At 50.5% G+C, this 18,482-nt stretch overlaps 1 protein-coding gene and 1 non-coding gene across 2 annotated transcripts in view; one reads left to right on the top strand and one right to left on the bottom strand.

Annotated features, from left to right (window-relative positions):
* The window catches only part of Grhl3 (grainyhead like transcription factor 3), a 31,823-nt gene extending 25,999 nt beyond the window's left edge, over positions 1-5,824 (bottom strand). The window contains exon 1 of the mRNA XM_036179243.1: positions 5,676-5,824. Coding sequence (XP_036035136.1) covers positions 5,676-5,692 — 17 coding nt within the window. The 5' untranslated portion in view covers positions 5,693-5,824. The remainder of the gene's footprint in view (positions 1-5,675) is intronic.
* Positions 5,825-16,391: 10,567 nt separating this feature from the next.
* LOC118578976 lies at positions 16,392-16,495 on the top strand. The gene has a single exon (XR_004944355.1). It is a non-coding gene; the product is annotated as a U6 spliceosomal RNA (small nuclear RNA).
* The last annotated feature ends 1,987 nt before the right edge of the window (positions 16,496-18,482 follow it).

Genomic DNA, 18,482 nt, shown 5'->3' on the forward strand with positions numbered 1-18,482 from the left:
CCCTAAGCCTAAGGAGGAAGAGTTCCAGGGGCCACCTGAACTGGGTGTTGACAGTTAGTGACTTGCCAAACCCAGCTGTGAGCCACCCAGCTTCATCAGCAGTAATCAATCACACTCACCAATCACCCACAGGGACGCCCTACCACAACGGCTCACAGAGGAATCCTTTTTCAGCCAGCCCCACGCAAGGTGTTCCTGAGCATGACAGGGGCGCCCCAGGGTTCTTGTGCTTGCCAGTGGCCTATCTGCTTTTCTAGCTGCACATGTTGTGAAATGTGCCTTGCCCACATGAAACGGGGGCTCTCTGGGGTGCTCTCACTGGGGGAAATGGTGGAGTACAGGACATGAATGTATGGTAGCCCTAGTTTGAATGAGGTAGCATGCCTATCTGGTTGGAGGGGTGTGCCCCAATGCTATTCGGACCTGGGTTCCAGCCTTACCTCTGCTGTGTGACTTTTAGCAAGTGACCTGACATCTCTGTACCTTTGTGGGAAGATGAGAGTGAGATTCTCACCCAAGTGTGATGATAGGGATCATTCATTCAGGAACCACTAAGTATCAAGTGCCAGCTAAAATTATTCTACTGTGGTCTTTCATTTTTACAGTGAGCCCACAAAGTATCGCTAGTGAGATAATGCGGGTCAAGTGTGCAACAAAACAAACAGACAGACAGACAGACAGACAGACAGACAGTAGTAATGACACAAACTCACTCCATTATCACCCCAACGCTCCTGTTGAACGGTCATCCCAGCCCCACTTTCTCCTTTCCCTCCCAGACGGTCATCTCTTCCTGGAAGCTGGCTGGCTTCTTGGAGATGCCAGGCTAAGTGGTCAGAGCACAGGCCACTTCCTCCTCTGGATCCAGGTGGGCAAGCTGGCAGAGGCCGGGTTCCAGATACATGGCTGGCTGTGTTCGAATTAATTACGTGCCGTTTCTTAATTATACCAGAAACTCGCTCTCTGCTCTTTGAATACTCTCCCCTGTATGGGAATTTTTCTTCTACACTCTGTTCCCTTGGCTCCTTGTCTGATTTTTTTTCTTTCTTTCTCTACTGTCCAATAGAGGTGTGGGAAAAAAATTGAAATCTACATCTCAATCAGAGAGCTGCACCTCTTCCTTCAGTTACTCACTGATTCATTCAACAAACATTCGCTGAGGGTTATTCTGTGATGAATGGAGTGTGCTGAGTGCTGGGGACACAATGCTGACTCTACTCTCCAGTGGCCCCAGTTCTCAATGGCTCCTTGAGAAGACTCAAGGGAATCACTCTACATGAATGTATATGCATATATATGTATGCGTGTGTGTGTGTGTGTGTGCAATATCATGTGTGTTCAGAGGACAACTTACAGGAGGCAGTTCTCTCTCCTTCCACCATCTTGGCCTAGAAACTGAACTCAGGCTGTCAGGCTTGGTGACCAGTGCCTTAACCCGTCTTTGTGGGAAGCAGATGGAGAAGAGCCAGGGAGAGAAGTCCGGGAATGGAGCTGAATGATGGCCCCCAGCCTTCTCACCCACGTACTGAGAGGTGGGTGGTGGGTGTTTTTTTAAATCACTGATCACTGTTTTATACATGCAGAAACCAATATGAAGAGTTTGTTACCCATCCACAAGCTGTAGAGCTGGGCTTTAAACACAGGCGTGACCGTCGGGGGGGGGGGGGGGGGGAGGCGGGGGAGAGGGAGAGGCGGTGCACACTCACGCTTAGGTCTGCTGACTCAGCAGTGACACAGCAGGACTGTGGTCAACCTGGGAACCTCCTTTCCCTAAAAGTCCTCTACCGAGTCTTCTAGGCCAGTGTTTTTTAATACTCAAACATACATCAGAATCACCTGGAAGGCCTGTTAAAACAAATGATGGCCAGCCCCACCCCCAGAGTTTATGATTCAGTACATCTAGGGCAGGGCTCAGAATTTGCATATCCAAGTTCCCATGTGGATGAGCCAGGGACCTCTTTTATTTATTTACTTACTTTCAGTGGTAGGGCTGGGGTTTGAGCCCGGCGCCATATGCACCAGGCAAATGCTTTAACTGAGCTACACGGCCAGTCACAGCAGCTACATTCTGAGAATGGTGTTCTAGATGAGCCAATAATAATTATTTCTTACAGATAATAACTCTCTCTTCCCTTGCCTCATTTCAAAAGTTACACGGGCTTATAAAACACAAGAATATAAAAATGTGACTCGGGTGTGGTGGCGCGCACCTGTAATCCCCTGGCAAAGCTGAGGCAGGAAGATCATGAGTTGAAAGCCAGCCTGAGCTACTTAGTTCCAGACAGGGTACACAGAGGCACTGTCTCTTATACACTGAACCTACAGGAAAAAACAAAAAAGCAGGGAATTGATCTACATTCTTATACTTAATGTCTAGGCATAGAAGCTTTAGTTTTTGGCTGGGATCCAGGTGAAACCCCAGCTCTTCCAGGAGATCTTGGCTAGTCAGTGTCCCTTGACGTGTCCATTCCTTTTGAGGTTAAGGAGGAGGACGAATGGGACGTGCTGATCAAGCACTTATTAGGTCGTCTAATGTTCAGTCGGGGACCTGGGCTCCGCCGCTGTCCCTCTTTTTGTCTGACCCTAGCACAAGGCTTGGGAAGCTGGTGTGGCCAGCCCCGGGTCTGCGCGCTTCCCAGACTGCGCGGTGCGCAGCCACTGCCCGTTACCACTGTCACTCCTGCCCCCGCCCCCGCTCCGCCCCATTTTACAGCCGGAGCTTAATGAGGGCTTTTAACTTTTCATTCACCAGCCCCGTAACTCCGACTTTTAATAACACACCTCCTGCACGACAAAAATTTGCTCCTGGCAATCATGGTTTCGACCACAAAACCACAGCGGGGCGGCGCTCTGGGTTAACTCTTTCAGCACTGTGGACCGGGGTGGCGGGGGCACGTTGTGAGCCCTCTAGCCTTGGGCCTTCCTCCGTGGTCATTCTCCAGTCCCAATAGCAAAGGGCTCAGGCTGCTGGATGCAGAGGCCAGGGTGCTGAGGCACAGTATCCTCAGATTGCACCGACTGTATACCAATGGTCGCGAAGCCCTCCTTCCCTCAGCAGGTGTCTTGGACAGCCTTGAACACGGTAGGACACTTTGGAGGCCAATGGTCACCAGGGATCTGGCTCTCACGAGAGCCACAGTCTCCAGACTAGCCTGACGGCCCATTTAACCAGGCCTGTGGTAGGCAGTGTGCGAGTCCAAGCTGTGTTCCCTGAGAAGCCAGAAGGCCACAGCCCCAGGAACCCTTGAAACCTGCTCTCGCCGCAGGGTATTGCTAGGCTGCGGGCTGGAAGCACCAAGGTGGCTGGCAGAGGCGCCAGGCACTGGGCCTGACCACATGAAAGGCCGGGTGCTCACCACCCACCAGCTGCCTGGAGCTGGTTTCTGACTACACTGCCTGGCCTTTGCAGGGCCACCTCCCACTGGAGGCCTGGGAATGGGGCTAGTGGGCCAGGTGGTCCACTACCAGAGCTCAGTGTTCCCCCGCCAGGTAGGTGTGTTCATCGTCCCCATTTTACTAGTGAGGAAGCTAGAGTCAGGAAGGGCAAACTCATTCAATTTGACTTGAAGCAAATTCAAACCTGACTTTTCACCATTGCCCCAGGGCCAACAAAGTTGTTCATTCTCTGAGGGATGGAGATGGCTGCTTGGCCTAACATGATTTTCCAGGCAAGGCCCTTCAAGACCAAGGCCATAGCAGCAGCAGCAGCAGCAGCAGCAGCAGCAGCAGCAGCAGCAACAGCTCAGAACTTGCAAGCCAAGCAAGTTTGTCACTTGCGTGTGTGTGTACACACACACACACACACACACACACACACACACACACCAGCTATAGGAACAGCTGAGCCCTCAGGGGCAGCCATTGTAATTGCAAATAGTAGCTTCAAAGTTGACCTGCAATTACTCACAGGTACAGGCTTCCAGGAATGGAGAAGTCTCTACCGTCAGCTGATTTGACTTCAAACCCAAACCATTAAGGACAAGCAGAAAACCTTCTGTTCAAATAAGCCAGCTTCGGGACATACACATACCCCTAAGGAGCTACCTGAATAGATTGTCTGCAGTCTTGGCAGCTTTAATTGGCATGTCTAAGTTGTGATGGGGACATACCTCAAGTGTGTGTGTATTTTCAAAGTATGGGAAAATAAAAAGCAAGAGGGTTCAGAAATGCCCAATTGCTCATTCCTCCATGAAGTGAGGATGGCATTATTAGCATGCTCCCTACGAGGCTTTAAAGCAACGGCTGTTCTGAAATCAAATCCCTTAACAACTCCAGAAGCACTACTACTAGTCAGTCTACGGGTAAGGAGACTAGGGCTGGGGTCAAGGGACTTGCCCAAAGTCACCCAGGTAATGAGTGGAGGAGTGGGGACTTGAACCCAGGTGCCAGTACAGTGCTCCTACTTTTACTTAGTTGTGGTCCAATTGTCCACACATTGTACCAAGAATCCATTCAAAAAGAAACCTGATGCTCTCCACATAATCACTACGTGATTCACCTAGTGAATGTAGCTGGTGAATGCAGACAACATAGTGAACGTAGGTACACCTAAGAGCTAGCTGGTATGATGGAGTCCTGTCTGCATTAGGATCCGCCACCTCTTCTGTCTTTAAGTGTTTAAATTCTTAGCCTGCCAAGGAAAAGCTCCAAGGAGAGAGACAGAGAGGGCAGGAAACTGAACTGTTCAACACTCCCATCTGCTCACGCACCTCAAAAGATGGGAGGAAGGGGAAGTTGGTGTTTAAGAACTGCGGTCTTTCCTGCTAGCTCCCTGTCCACACCCTACCTAACCTTATCCCATCCTCTCTAAGTCTGGACCTGAAGTAGAGGCCCAGAGTGAGGTCAGCATCAGCCAGTCGGGGATTCTGAATCCCAGATGTGGGCAGGAAGGCACCTGCCAGGCAACACAGATGACCTCACCGAAAATCACTCCCTGGCTTCCCCAGTTTTAGAACTACCTCTGCCTCTGGGTAAAACTGACCACATTTTATTGAACTCAGCTTCAGACCTGGCTCTTTGGTAAGCATTTTACAGCTTTCAGCACACTTAAGAATCCTACAAAAACGTTCTTGTTCCCCTTTTTCAGATGAGGAAAATGAAGCTCAGGTAAATCGAATGACATGTTCAAGAACGAACAGCTCGCGAGGGACAGATGCTGGGTTTGAACTTAAGGAAAACCACTACAGAGAGCAATGTATTCAGCCACTACACTGTCGTAGCCTCTCTTGGGATTGTTCCAACTCAACAAACAACTTTAGAGAAACCCAACTCTTTGCCTAAGACAGCTCCGAGAGCCGCCTCAAAGAAGTTCCCTTTGGCAAGAGGAGAGAGAGCGTCCACGGGGCTGAAGTGTCTCTGATTTCCAAGGCCCCTTCAGAGTATCAAAACACCATGCCAAAATTCACAGTTTCAGCCAGCGCTGTGTCTCCCTTCCTCGAAACTGCTCAGCCCAGAGAGAAAGAAAAACTATTTTCCCAGGGAAACAGTCAGCCCTAGATAGAGAGCTGAACGTGCCTCAACACGCCAGGGCAGGATCGTCAGCCCATTCATTCACCCTTACAAATTGCCGTGTGAATCCTGGCGCCGGCCTCCCTGCTCTTCCCTCTGCAGGCCGCCCCAGCCAGCCTCGGTGTGCTGGGGAGGCCGGGAAGCCCGGCATCCACTGCTTTACTCACTCAAGTTCATTCGACATCTTCCTTCTCCGAGATCGGGCTCCAGCGATCTTTCTCTAGGTACCCAGGCGCCGCTGCTGCCTGCTGGTCTCTAACTCGCGGCTGACATGGACATCCCCTGCCTGCCCGGGGAAGTGTTTGATTTTTGTTGAGCTGTGGATGTTGAGATTTTGCTGACAGCGGCTCCCTGCGGCGTTGGCGCTGATTGGCTGTGAGCACAGGTGCGGACTGCAAGTACTTCGCAGCAGGTGCAGCTGTTAACGCTTGGCCCACCAGCAGGGGCGGAGCTCTGGGGGGCTGACCCGGTGGAGCTGGCCAATTCCTTCCCTGCTGAGGGGGTGAGGGGGTGGAGACGAGGGAGGAGGGAGGAGACAGATGTCGGGAAGGAAAATCGGGACTAGAGGAAAAATACAGAAACAGACAGGTACTTGGCTCAAAGAAAGTCTCAGCCCACCTCCCGTTCGTATCCTGGATCCCAGAAACGTCTCCCTACAGACATCACATCTCTTTACATTCACCTTCTCTGCCCGGGAAATCTCACAGAAGGGAGCTCTCTGTACCCCTTTCTTTTCTTCAGACCTTTCCCCTTAAGGTAACATTATGGGTTCTAGTTTTGTTATCCAAGTGATTTCTTCTGATTCTTACACGACCAACTAGGGTGGTATTACTGTCAACTCGGCCTCCTCCCCCAGCCATGCCCTTCACATGAGAGGGAGGGAATGGAGGGGGGTAAGGGGGCTTGCCTAAGGGTGGGAGCTAGTGTCAGAGCTCTCTCAGTCATCTATGAGACCAGCTGCTCCTTGAGTTGAAGTTGGTGGCCTCAGTCCGCAGGGGACATTTACTGAGCAAGGTCTCCTCACTCTGGATTCTGGATTCTGGGGCAAGAGAGGAAAAAAAATCCTGGTTCCTGCTTGGGAGGAGTTTGCTATCCCCTACCCCCTCACACACATACACAAGCTGGTGAGAGAGAGAGAGAGAGAGTTAGGGGTGGGGAAGTAGGGCAGGGCAGCCTTTCATCTTGTCTGATGCCAATCTCAATGGGATGTGGGCAGACCACATGCCTCTGGCCAGCCCAGAAAGGATGGAAAAGTTGAAGGTGGTGGTTGCCTCAGAAGTCTTAGCTGGCTGGTCATTTTAAGTGCTTGGCTCTGTGGTGGGCACTCAGGAGAACTCAGATGTCTTTTAAGTGAAGTGATGGCGGAGGAATGGCCGTGAGCAGTCTGGGGTGGTAAACCCAGAATGCCAGCACGTGCCAGCAGAAACAAAGAGCTTCCATCAGGGTTAGTGGGAAAAGAAATCTAAGGCACACATCTTGGAATCGTACCTTTACCCTTTCTCACCCCCTACCCTCACCTGCTGCTTGGCAAAGCACTTCTTTGCTCTGTGTTCCTGGGCACCTCACCATGAGCATTCTCCTTCCCTCTTGATGAAAGGCAAGCAAAGTCTCTGATGAGATGGAGCTTTCCAGGGGAATGCTGCAATTCAAGGGAGCCCCCTTAGGATGGGGCACTGGGTTTGAAGAATGATCAGAGTGATTTCTCACTGGAGTCTGCTTAGAGGCCACCCCAGGGAGCCCCGCTAACAGCAAAGAACCACAGTGACTGCTAATACAGCCAGCTCTGTGGAGTAGCCCTCTCCAGCCATGCATTTCACACTGCTTTATTCTGTTCTCTGCAAAGCCCTTCGGACTTTCTCATGGTCTTCTCATCTAGTCCATCTACCCTCCCTTCCTCTGGCATGTGAGCTCCACGGGAGCAGTGTCTTTGTCACTTTCCAGGCCTGGTTTCAGTGTCTGGCTCCCGGTAGGTGCTCTGCATGTTGCATAGACTAGGTATCATGCCAAACCTTCATATGCATCATGTCATTACCAAAAGGGAGCCAGGCACTTCATTATCATCCCCTGAGATGAGGGAACAGGAATGTAAATAGCTCATTGTAGTGGAAGGCGGCGGCGGCAGACTTAGCGGTGGACCAGCTCTGCCAGCGGTCACTCATAGAGGTGACAGTTGACGGGAGCTGCAGGCCCGCTGCAGTCCGAAGGATGGCGCACTTTTCTCTGTAGCTGCTGACTCACCTCATGCATGGCTGGAGAGTTTCTGTCAGCTGTGTTGCAATGGCCGTGCTATGACTCGTGCTGGCTGAGGTTGTGCTGGGATCTCAGGTGGCATGGCTTTGCTCACTGGCCTTTATAAATGGGTCCTCTCCCTCTTTGTGTCCTGGCTCAGTAGTTACAGCCACCATCAGAGATCAGCAGAGGGCTTTTGTGACGCCTTACACAGGAAGCCTCCAGGAGGTGCCCTGGATGAGATGGAAGGACTAGTGGTCTGGGGTAGGCACCAAGGATGCCAGGAGACAGTGTACAGGATCACAGGAGTCCTCCCAGCCACGTGGCAAGGCCAATGCAGACCTTTACCACCACAGCTCAGAGAGGCCAAGCTTTTAAAGGGACACTGTTCAAGCCTGGCTACCTGCCTTTCCTACTCCTAGGGAATAGGGCATAGCCTGGGGCCAGGCAAGGCCGGCATGACTGCCCTTTTATGGACAGCTCAGTTCTTGGTTGCTCTGTCTAAGAAATTATAAGCAAAGTCCAGCCAATCAGATGTAACATAATAATTATATCCACTAACAATCACACTAATGATGGCTGCTATTCCGTCTGCGTTACCTCTGTTAGGGGATAGTATTTCTAGAAGACACAGAACTGGGTTCAAGTCCCAACCCAGGCCCTTACCAGCACCATGAGGTTGGACAAATGACTAAGGTCTAGCCTCATTTTCCTCATCTGCATTTGGGTACAAAATCGTGCTCCCCTCACGAGGTGACCGGGTTCAATCAGATGGTGCATATGAAGTGTTTTGTGCAGTACTCCGCACCTAGTACTTGGTGGTTAGAAAAACTCGTTTACGCATTAGGCTTCACCATTACAGCTTCATTTAAATTTACAGAAGAAAATGGCAGCCTTTTTTTTTTTTTTTTTTTTTTTTTTTTGTAAGTTAAGAACTTAGGCTAAGGCTAAATGATTGGCTGAGGCGGAAGCTACTGAATGAAAGCTGAGATGGGAGCCCAGGTTTTTCTGATTCCATGCTTCTTAGATCTGCATTAAGTCAGTGACTGCTCTGGGGTCAGGCTCTGCCTATCTTCTGGCCACTTGCTAAGGCTTACGGCTGAGTCAGAGTCCCTACCCCCAAGAGACCACATGAGGGAATCACTATGTGGATGGGCTCACATATCACTATCACCAAGAACAGTTGCTTTGTCCCTGCAGGCCTGGTGACATGTGCCCTTGGAGGGTGGCACTGTCCTTCATCCCTCCCCGTCCTTTCCAGAATGATGACTGCTCATGATTCACCTGATGCAGAATAGTCACCTGAGGACCACAATGCCAAGTTAGCACCAGCCTGCAGGGTGGCTCTGAACACCGATGAAGGTTGCAACCCCACAACTACATTCGCTGTGACGGCCTCACTAACAGCCCTGTCATCTAACACCCCAGATCTTCCTGACCATCCAGAGCTCACGAACATCTGGTAGCCTCTAAGAAAATATTGAAATGGTGAACGCCCAGCAGTGGTGCTCTGTGGGGACCAAAATGACAAGATTGTGGTTATCCCTTGCCCCCTCATGCCAGGCAGTCCATGTCACTTTAGTACTTTGTAACTACACAGTTCTGCAGCTCCACATCATTAAACAAGCATGTAGCTGGGTGGCGCAGATTTTGTAGGGCCTGGGTTTGATTTCTGGCACCCTCTACCCCAGAAAGTGATTATAACCAAAACTAGTGACTACAGACCAGACTGCATAACCATTGTGTTCCTGTCCTTCCTAGGGCGAAGGTTGAGATAAGAGACAAGGTTGAGGACTCAGGAGATGATTCAGTCAGTAAAGTGCTTGTCATACAAACATAGCCCGAGTTTCTCCTCAATTGAAAACAAAGCAAAACAAAACAAAAAAAAGCAGATGTGGTGGTGCATGCTTATAATCACAGAGTTAGGGGGTTAGAGACAGGCAGATAGATCCCTGGTGGATCTCTGGGGCTCACTTGCTCCCCAGCTGAGCCTACTCAGTAAGTCCAAGGCCTGTGAGAGAACCTGCCTCAAACAATCCAAGATGGAGTGAGCCTGAAAACTGGCCCTTGAGAACATACCTGGACACACACAAGCATGCACACATATGCCCACACGAAGAGAAGACGGGGAGTCAGCTGACATACCAGCCCTAAGCAGAGAGCATAGATATCAGTCTGACCTTGACTTGGCCAGTGACAGTTATTGTCACGTATTCACTCTATGGTACTTGCTCAGAACCTCTCCCTGTAAGAATGGGGTGCAGGGTTCCCTTCCCAGAGGGCCTGCTTCCTGTAAAACCATTTCTGCCTTACTGAAGGCTGTGAGTTCTGGAGCCAAGTGCCAGAGACCTTGGACAAAAGCCTTCACTGACCGCAGAACTCAGTTTCCCTCATTACTGATGTCAGAAGTTAGCAACACTCGGATGGACTCCAGTGGGCCAGGCAGTGGTCTCACGCTTGATGTGTGCAACACGTGACTCTTGAGTCCTCTAAATTAGTTGTTATGATCGGAATGATCTCTCAGAGGCCAAGAGAGGTGATGTCATATCTAAGGCTCTCTGTGTAGTCCTAGGACAGAACCACACTGAAGTCTGCCTGCCCCCAGAGCCTTGAGCTTGTCCGGGCCTAGCGTGGCTTGACAGGTAAAGGGGGAAGGCAGAATAAAAGTTTGGCAAGGTGGTTGACATTTTGTGTGAAGGAGCTGTGGCAGCTGCGAGGGACCAGAGACTGGGAATGATACAAAGAAAGGCCTTGCACAGCACTTGCCCCAGACCTCAGCACAACAGGTGGTCAATGATTAACTTGAACAAATGTTATATGGGTATCATTTACAACAGGTTCTAACACTCTGGATAAGCTGGCTGTTGCCATCTCCCCTCACCCACAAGGGGACCCCTGAAGTTAAAACCCATGCTTCCCTTAGTGTATCTCAGGGTCTTCATCCTGGGCCTGTGATTTGACATCGTAAGTTTCTCCATCATCTCTCATCTCAGAGGACTGAGTTAGATGAGCTCTTTGATGGGAGGTCAGTGGCAAAAAATTGGTACCTAATAAAGAAATGCTGTGTCCAACCAACCAGTACCTGGTTTCCAGTGTCAGTGTACAGCCATGTTCACAGCATCCTTACCCAGCCTCCCTTACAACAGCCCATTCTATGTATCCAGCTCTTTCCCAGGGCACACAGTCAGAATTTGTTATTGGCTACATTTGGAAAGTTAGCTGAGATTCAGAGAGAGAGCCCTTGGTTAGGCAAAGAACCTGGGCTCTTGGATGGAGCATCACCCTAGATACCAGCATAATCCCAAGGGGCCCTGGAGGGCTGTTGAGCTCTACAGTTTGCTGTGATGGACCTAAATGGAGGCATGGAGGACATGTCCCAGAACTCTCTCTGTAGATCAGGCTGTCCTCAGAGATCCACCTCCCTCTGTCTCCCAAGTGCTAGGATTAAAGCCATGCACCACCACTGCTCACATGGCCCCTTTTGAAGGCCCTGTTTGGCCTGGAAGCTGTGTTCCCGGAAGGCCAGGACCTGGGCAGGAGTGGGCCACCCTCAGCCCCCTTTACACGGTGTACTTCAGATCCTTATCAGTTCTGCCTGACCACCTACCTTCCTGCCTAGCAGTTCTGGGAACTTGTAGGGTCCAAAACCACTCTGAAGTCTGACCTTAAAACGAGAGACTGTCTCCCGGCACTTGGCAAATAAGCAGCTGTTTTCCCTGATCATTCTCGTTAAGGATGAAGGAAACACACTACCAGGACTGGCAAGGGTAAGACCAGGCCCATGTGGACCTTGTCAGCCTGTCCTTCAGTCTAGCAGTTTTACTCACAGACATTTGGTCTAGGCGGATCACCTCTGGGTGCAAAGGACTCTAAGGGAAGGGCAAAGGAGGTCTACCAGAACTCCGTGTCTGATCCTGAAAAATTAGTTCATACCTGTGCCCTTCACCGAGGCTAAGAGGACTAAAAGAAGACACCCCATGTGGTGGACACCAGGTTGTAATCTAGAAGGGGGTCGAGGACGCACTCTCGGTACCTTGATCGCTTGTCACTAGGCTTGCAGGACAGCTGTCAGCGTCTGTGAGTCCTCATTCAACCCTCCCAGCCGTGAGAAAAGTGAAGCCTGAGAGTGATACACCTCACCTGGGATGACCCGAGCAGAGCCGCTGTGAGCTGAGCCCTTTCACCAAAGTCTTTGACTTACTCTACCTTTCATGGGTTGGTCTGCTCCTATCCACAGAGCCTGTTCAGAAGGAGTGAGGAAGGCACCGGGGAAGCTGTCCGTAAAGGGAGCAGGTGCAATTTACATTTTATTATTTTGTTCATCTGTCAACGTGACTTCTTTTGTAAGTAGAAAAAGGGAATTTTACAGTTATTAAAAAGGAGCCAATCAGACTGGCTTGTGCTGAGCTGAGCAGGAACAGTAGAATGCTAAAGTCTTGTGTAGGAGTCCTGGCCTTGTGGCCAGGAACTGGCTGGAACTGGAGGCAGCCAGAGGGAGGGGCCCGCTAGGGCCCAGGTCCTGGAAAGAGCAGGCTTGTTAGAAAGACCATCTCAGCTGAGTGGATCCCAAGGGACCCCAGGGACATGTACCTTGGGTCCATCACTAGACTGAAAGGATGTTTAGAACAAGACACTGCCTACTTCCAAATAAAAGTGAACTCTGAAAAGCCTGTTAATCCTGCCATTACCAAGGCAGACAGTACTGAGGCATGCCCACCTCCCTCTGCTGGAGTCAAGCTAGGGGCTTTCTGTGAGAACCACAGAAGGGAGGTGGCAAAGGCCTGGTTCCCACAGGGGCTCAGGGCCCAGGCTGTCCCATCTGCCACACACTGGGGAGGGAAATCAGTTAGGTCTATTTCTGCCCATCTGGAAGCTCGTGGGAAATTCCACAGAGTCCCTTCAGGAAAACTTGGTTTTCTTCCATGAACCTCTGCAAAATCAATTTTGTTATCAGATTTCACAGCATCCTGTGTGTGCTGAGAACCCATAAGAGTTCTTGGTCCTCACCTTGGGGGGTCCAGAAGTCTCTACAATGGACCACTTCAACACACATACAGAGCAGAGCTACTTGAGAATTGGATTCTGAGTTCAAATCCTGGGGCGACCACATACTCCTCTGTGACCTTGGGCAAGCCCTTTGGCCACTCTGAAGCATAGTTTCAGTCTGCAGAGTAGCAGGCATGACTCCTCGCCTGGGAGGCTTTGGTAGGTGAAGCAACACAAAAGCCCTTTGCTCCATCCTGGTGAGTGTCGACAAGCATTCTTATCACCAGGGTGGGTATGCCACCCCGCAGCACAGGGAGTGTTCGTCTCCTCTGCATCTGCCACCTAAGGCCCTCAACCCTGGACAGATATGCCTGATGATGAGGCTTAGTCACCACATCCCCTGCCTGTGAGGGTGTGAGCGTGACTGTTGTTCTGTGTTCAGGTTCCTGAGCAATCAGCATCGAGCCTCAGCAACAAGCAATCAAATGGTGTGGAGGTGAGCCTTGGGCCCTGGTCCCCTCCCCTTGCACAGAGGGCTTCCATCATTTGTATTTCCCGGTCACCAGCCCTCTGACCCACTAAAGGGCTCTGAAGATACCTCTGGTAAGATAAGAGACCTGACAGGCAGGTGACGGTGACCTGACTCTCTAGGCTGTGGCTTTGGTGGTTTGGCCATATTTCAACAGTCTCTGAATGGACTGATGATCTGGTCTAGGGTCACAGGATCTCATTTGGCTGTTACAGCAGCCTAGGACAACACAGACACAGTCCAAATTGGATGAGACCAGTTTCACTCCCCCTCTGTTCTCCAGTCTTTGGGGTTGCCTGTAGCTTGCAAGGTAGGTGGGAGGTACTGAAGATCAAGTCTCTAAGTTAAAGCCTTCCATCGCCTTCCGTCAGTGGTAATGCTAACAAGTTCTCGACTCAGACACACTGAGGTTTGAAGCCTGGCTCAGCATTTCGTCAACTGTGACTCTGAGTTTGATATCATCCTCAAAAGCCACTGTGTCCAACAGCTTAAAGGAAGACACTTCTCCTCCAGGGGAACTGTTGACAAGACCCCAGGGTGTTTTCTGGGGCCACAAGGAGGCCCCAGGGGAGGTAGAAGCCAGCAAACAAAGGTTGCTACAGAAAAGTCACAAAGAGGCCAGCTAGCCCAAGCGTTAGTTTGTGACAAGGAGGGTGTCCCACAGGCCTGGCGGATGCTCTGTGTCACCATAAAAGAGGCCTGTCTGGGAAAAAGACATCATCTTTTGGGAGTCCTGATGACCTCTGACACCCCCCTCAAGCCCCAGCCAAGTCACACCCAGTTGGGACAAATGTTGGGGGTGGAGGGGAAGTTAGCTTCTAAGAGGGGGAGGTCCCCACTGGGCTATTCTGATGCCCTGCCTGAACCCTGAGGGGATGACATGGTGGGATTTACCGAAAATAAAATACAGGCCATTTTAACTTGTTCTACCAGTTTTTACCCCCTTCTGTTTTAAAAAGAAAAAGTCATTTAACTGTTTTAATACTCCAGGTTTGCCTTTAGAGAGACAATGGGCTTTAGGGGAACTGCTCTCACTAAAGAGTCCTGAGCCCTTTAGAAATTCCCCCTTCCCTGCGCCCAACACTGTATCGAATAGCTTCACTGTGTCCTTTTTCCTGTCAGGTGGGACAGCCGAGGCCCAGGGCAGCAGAGAGACTGGCTTCAGGAGAGGGTAGAGCAGGGATCTGGATGAGTCCCTGAGCTCTGCAGAACCCTGACTGCAGCCAGCCCTGATTTCACTTACAGACTTGCCTAGAGTCCCTTCGGGGAAGCTACCCAGACTGAGGGGCGCAGACCTTCCCACCTTCTGTGGAAGCGGTTTGTTTCCCCGGAAGACCCAGAGGGCCACCTGCCGCTGCAGGCATGGAGAGTGGGGTATGCTCAGCTGCACTTGCTCTCCCACCCAGTGGCCAAGGACCACTGGCTTTTCTCTCCATTTGTGGTGGAAATCTTCCCCAGGGCACTTTCTGTCTCCGTGACTACCCGAAGAATGGTCTGTCCCACAACTCTACATCCTTTTCTCCTGCTCCAACTCAGACCTCCTGTGAAGTTTGGCTTCTTTCTCCTGGACTTGACCTATGTCTGGGTTCCCTGAGATCCTGCCAGGGAACCCCCACAAAGCATCCCAAAGGACATGAGGATGCCCAGGATGTTGGAGGCAGAAAGGGTTCTGAAGCCGTGACCCTCCAGGAAACGGATGAGGCAGTTAATCCTCTGGAAAGTCCAATAGTATAAATCTCCCCTTCCCCTTTTTTAAAATTTCTTTAGCCCAGAACCTTGCTTTTCAATCCCTCACGTGTTCCTATAATAACTAGGATGGAGGTGACCTTGTGTTTATCAATTAAGTCCTTGCTGCTGCTCAGGGTTGAGTCACCAGGCTCACAAAATAAGATCATGTCTGACCAGTCAAATTCTTTTTTTTTTTTAAAGATTTATTTATTTATTATGTATACAGGAGAGAGTGCCAGGTCTCATTACAGATGATTGTGAGCCACCATGTAGGTGCTGGGAATTGAACTCAGGACCTCTGGAAGAATAGTCAGTGCTCTTAACCTCTGAGCCATCTCTCCAGCCCTGACTAGTCAACTTCTTAGGGAAAATATAGCACAGAGGAAGATTTAAGATATGATAAGGATGTTACCAGAAAACAAGGATTTGCCGACCTCCCTCCCCCAACCTCCACCTTTACTGTCTGCACACGCCTTAGTCAGAGACCAAAGCTGGGGATGAAATGTAATGAACAATAACCCAAGTTCCAGGGCTGGAGAGATGGCTCAGTCATTAAGAGCACTGACTGCTCTTCCAGAGGACCCCAGTTCAATTCCCAGCACCCACATGGCAGATCACAACTGTCTGTAGTTCCAGTTCTAGGGGATCCAACATCCTTACACAGACATGCAGGCAGGCAAAACACTAATGCATATAAAATAGAAATAAATGAATCCTAAAAAACCAAGTCCCAGAAACAGTGAGTGAATGAAAAGCAGCTGGTGGAATAAGAAGCATCGGGAATGAACAGACATGAACTAAGCAACTGGACGATGGCATGCCTGGCCTCCACGCCGTTTTTGGACTCCATGCTATGCCATCTTCTGTGGCCACATATGTTTCTTCTCCAGACCTCACCAGTCCACTTTTCCAGTCAGCTCTGGGAGGGCTCCTCACCATCTCCAGGGGGAAGCCCATGCCTGATCCAATGTCGAAGCGCCTCCCCTTGGTCCTCACTCCAAGACACCTTCATTTTCTCCTGTGCTCAAACAACTTCAGGATTCGCTCAGATCATTTCAGGGAAGCCACAACTACATTGCCAGGGATGCCCAAGCTAGTCCTGTACTCCTCACTCTGGTCACAGGTACATTTTCCATTTCGCTTCCCTTCCCGCCTTTTCTGAAAGCTACCCACTTTGCCTCGACTCCCGCTCTGCTTCCAATGCCGCTTAGACCATCTGTGGTTTTCAGGCTCAACCCAACCCCCCTGTGAAAGGAAGGAGGCTTGCCACAAAAAGAGGACATTCAGAATGATTCCATGGGTGTGATTAGGTATGGTAGCACACACTCATAATCTCAGCAGTCAGGAAGTAGAGGCAAGGGGGTTGCAAGTTCAAGGCCAACCTGAGGAGCAAGACTCTCTCAAAAACAGAGTGCTCGCTTTGGCAGCACATCTGCTAAAACTGGGGTGGTACAGAGACGATTGGTGTGGCCTCTGCACCAGGAAGACACAAAAATTCATGAAGCCGAAGCTTTTGGCAGGGCATGGTGTGCATGCCTTTAACTCCACTTGGGAAGTAGAGGCAGGTGATCCCTGTGAATTTGAGACCACTTTGGTCTACATAATGAGTTCCAGGACAGCCCGCACTACATAGTGAGACTCTGTCAAAAAATAAAAATGAAAAGACAAAACCAATCCATTCGGTAAAGATCAGAACTGTGGCTGCTTTGGGGGTGTAGCAATTAACTCAAAGAGGCACAAAGGGGCTCGGGGCACTATGGGTAGAGTCTAGATAGTGATTCTGGTAGTGATTGCATGGGTGGATTCATCTGCCAACGTTTATTGATCTCTACTTCAAAGATCTATTCACTTCCCCCAGCATAAATTAAAAAATAAAAATCATACTACCTAGATATCCCTGTCAAGAATTCGCTCTTCTGTCTATTAATTCTGCCAAAGCATTGTGTCTACACAGAAGTTTCCCTGCAGGGGTGAGCAGATACGACTCTATTATGGGGCTGGAAGTAATGTAGGAAGTGACGGCAGTGGCCGGCTCTTACCACAGCAGTGCTGTTGACCAGATGCTTTCTGTTTGTCACCTGGGTGCTATGGTGCTCTGGCCAGCATTTGTAACCTATGGTCTCTCCACTGGACAAGAGGAGGCCCTGAACCTCAGTTTACCCGTTCATGTGGGCACCATCACATTCAGTATTTGGTTATGTGTGCAGGGCTCTGATCATATTCACCTAGCCTGTTTCTGTCTCTTAGCCTCTGGTCCCTGCCCTGGTCTTCCTCTCCTTTCCTAAGGATGGATACTTTCCTTACACAATATCAAAGTGCCCTGAGGAAGGAGAGGACCCAGTTCCTTTTCCTGCACTTCTGTCCCTGCACCATCACTGCCAGTGGGCTTTGTCATTATTGCTCATTCTTAAACAATTATTCCTAGCAACGGAATGTCTTGTGGAGAAACTGTGAACTCCCCAGGGAGAGGGCAGCAGGTGGAGGTTCCTCATCGCTGTGTATCTCTTGTGCCTCAGACATTCTGTCCACAGCAGACATTCAAGAAGTGTTTGAGCTCCATCTCAGAAGCCGTACATGACTTCTTCAGTATCCATACAGCCGATTCTCTGTCAACCTGAGACCTCCCCAACCAAAAATTGTCCCTGGATGAAACTCAGAGAGTCTGTGCTGAGGGAGTGAAGGGTTGGCTGAGGTACCACCTTCACAGGCTCAGGGTGCAGCGCTGGGGTAGCCGAGCCCCCAGACTGGGTTGGGTGGCTTGTCTACCCACATAAAACTCAAGAAAGCCCTGAGACAGGATGCCTGGGTTTTACACTGTCACCATCTGGGCTGTGGTACAGGACTTGTTGCTTCCATCTTTGCACATGGTTTTCCCCAAGCCACTAGATGTGACAGTCACAGAGTTCTGCTTCTGCCCCCCTCCTAGCATTTCTGGATGACTCATGAATCCCCCCACCCAGCCTGGAGACAGTTCAAAATCCCTGCTGTCACTGGGCATTGATCCTGAACTACTAGCCCCACCATCTGGGTAAAGGGTTTAGGACCCTGCTAGTCGCTCAGGGAGCCCTGGGCCTCAGTGAGATTTTTTGGTTTTGTTTTGTGTTTTTCATTCCTTGGGAGGTAGGGAGCAAGCAGAGATGTTAAACAACCAGGGAAGAGGAAGTCTGGAGTTGATCCCAGGATTCCTGACTCAGGTGTATTCTCCAAACCCTGAGATGTTAGAGTCGGGGAATGGGCTGTCTGATCTCATTTCCTTGGCTGACCCAGAGACAGAGAAAACAGCAGATCGGTGACAGCAGACCAGCCTCTCAGAGCAGCTCAGGGAGTAGCCCCCGGGCCGGGAGGCAACAAAGCCTCTCATGTAGCTACCTTTGGGAGGGGAGCCCAGGAGCTTCTGGGTGCTTCAGCCAAAGGAGCCAGCCACGTAGCACGGCCCAGGCTAGGTGCCAGCTGAGGGCATTGTCATCGGCCGCTCCAATTACTCCTTTTGTCTGGTAATTCC

This window comes from Onychomys torridus, chromosome 2, assembly GCF_903995425.1.
Source record: "Onychomys torridus chromosome 2, mOncTor1.1, whole genome shotgun sequence".
Classification (NCBI taxonomy): Eukaryota; Metazoa; Chordata; class Mammalia; order Rodentia; family Cricetidae; genus Onychomys; species Onychomys torridus.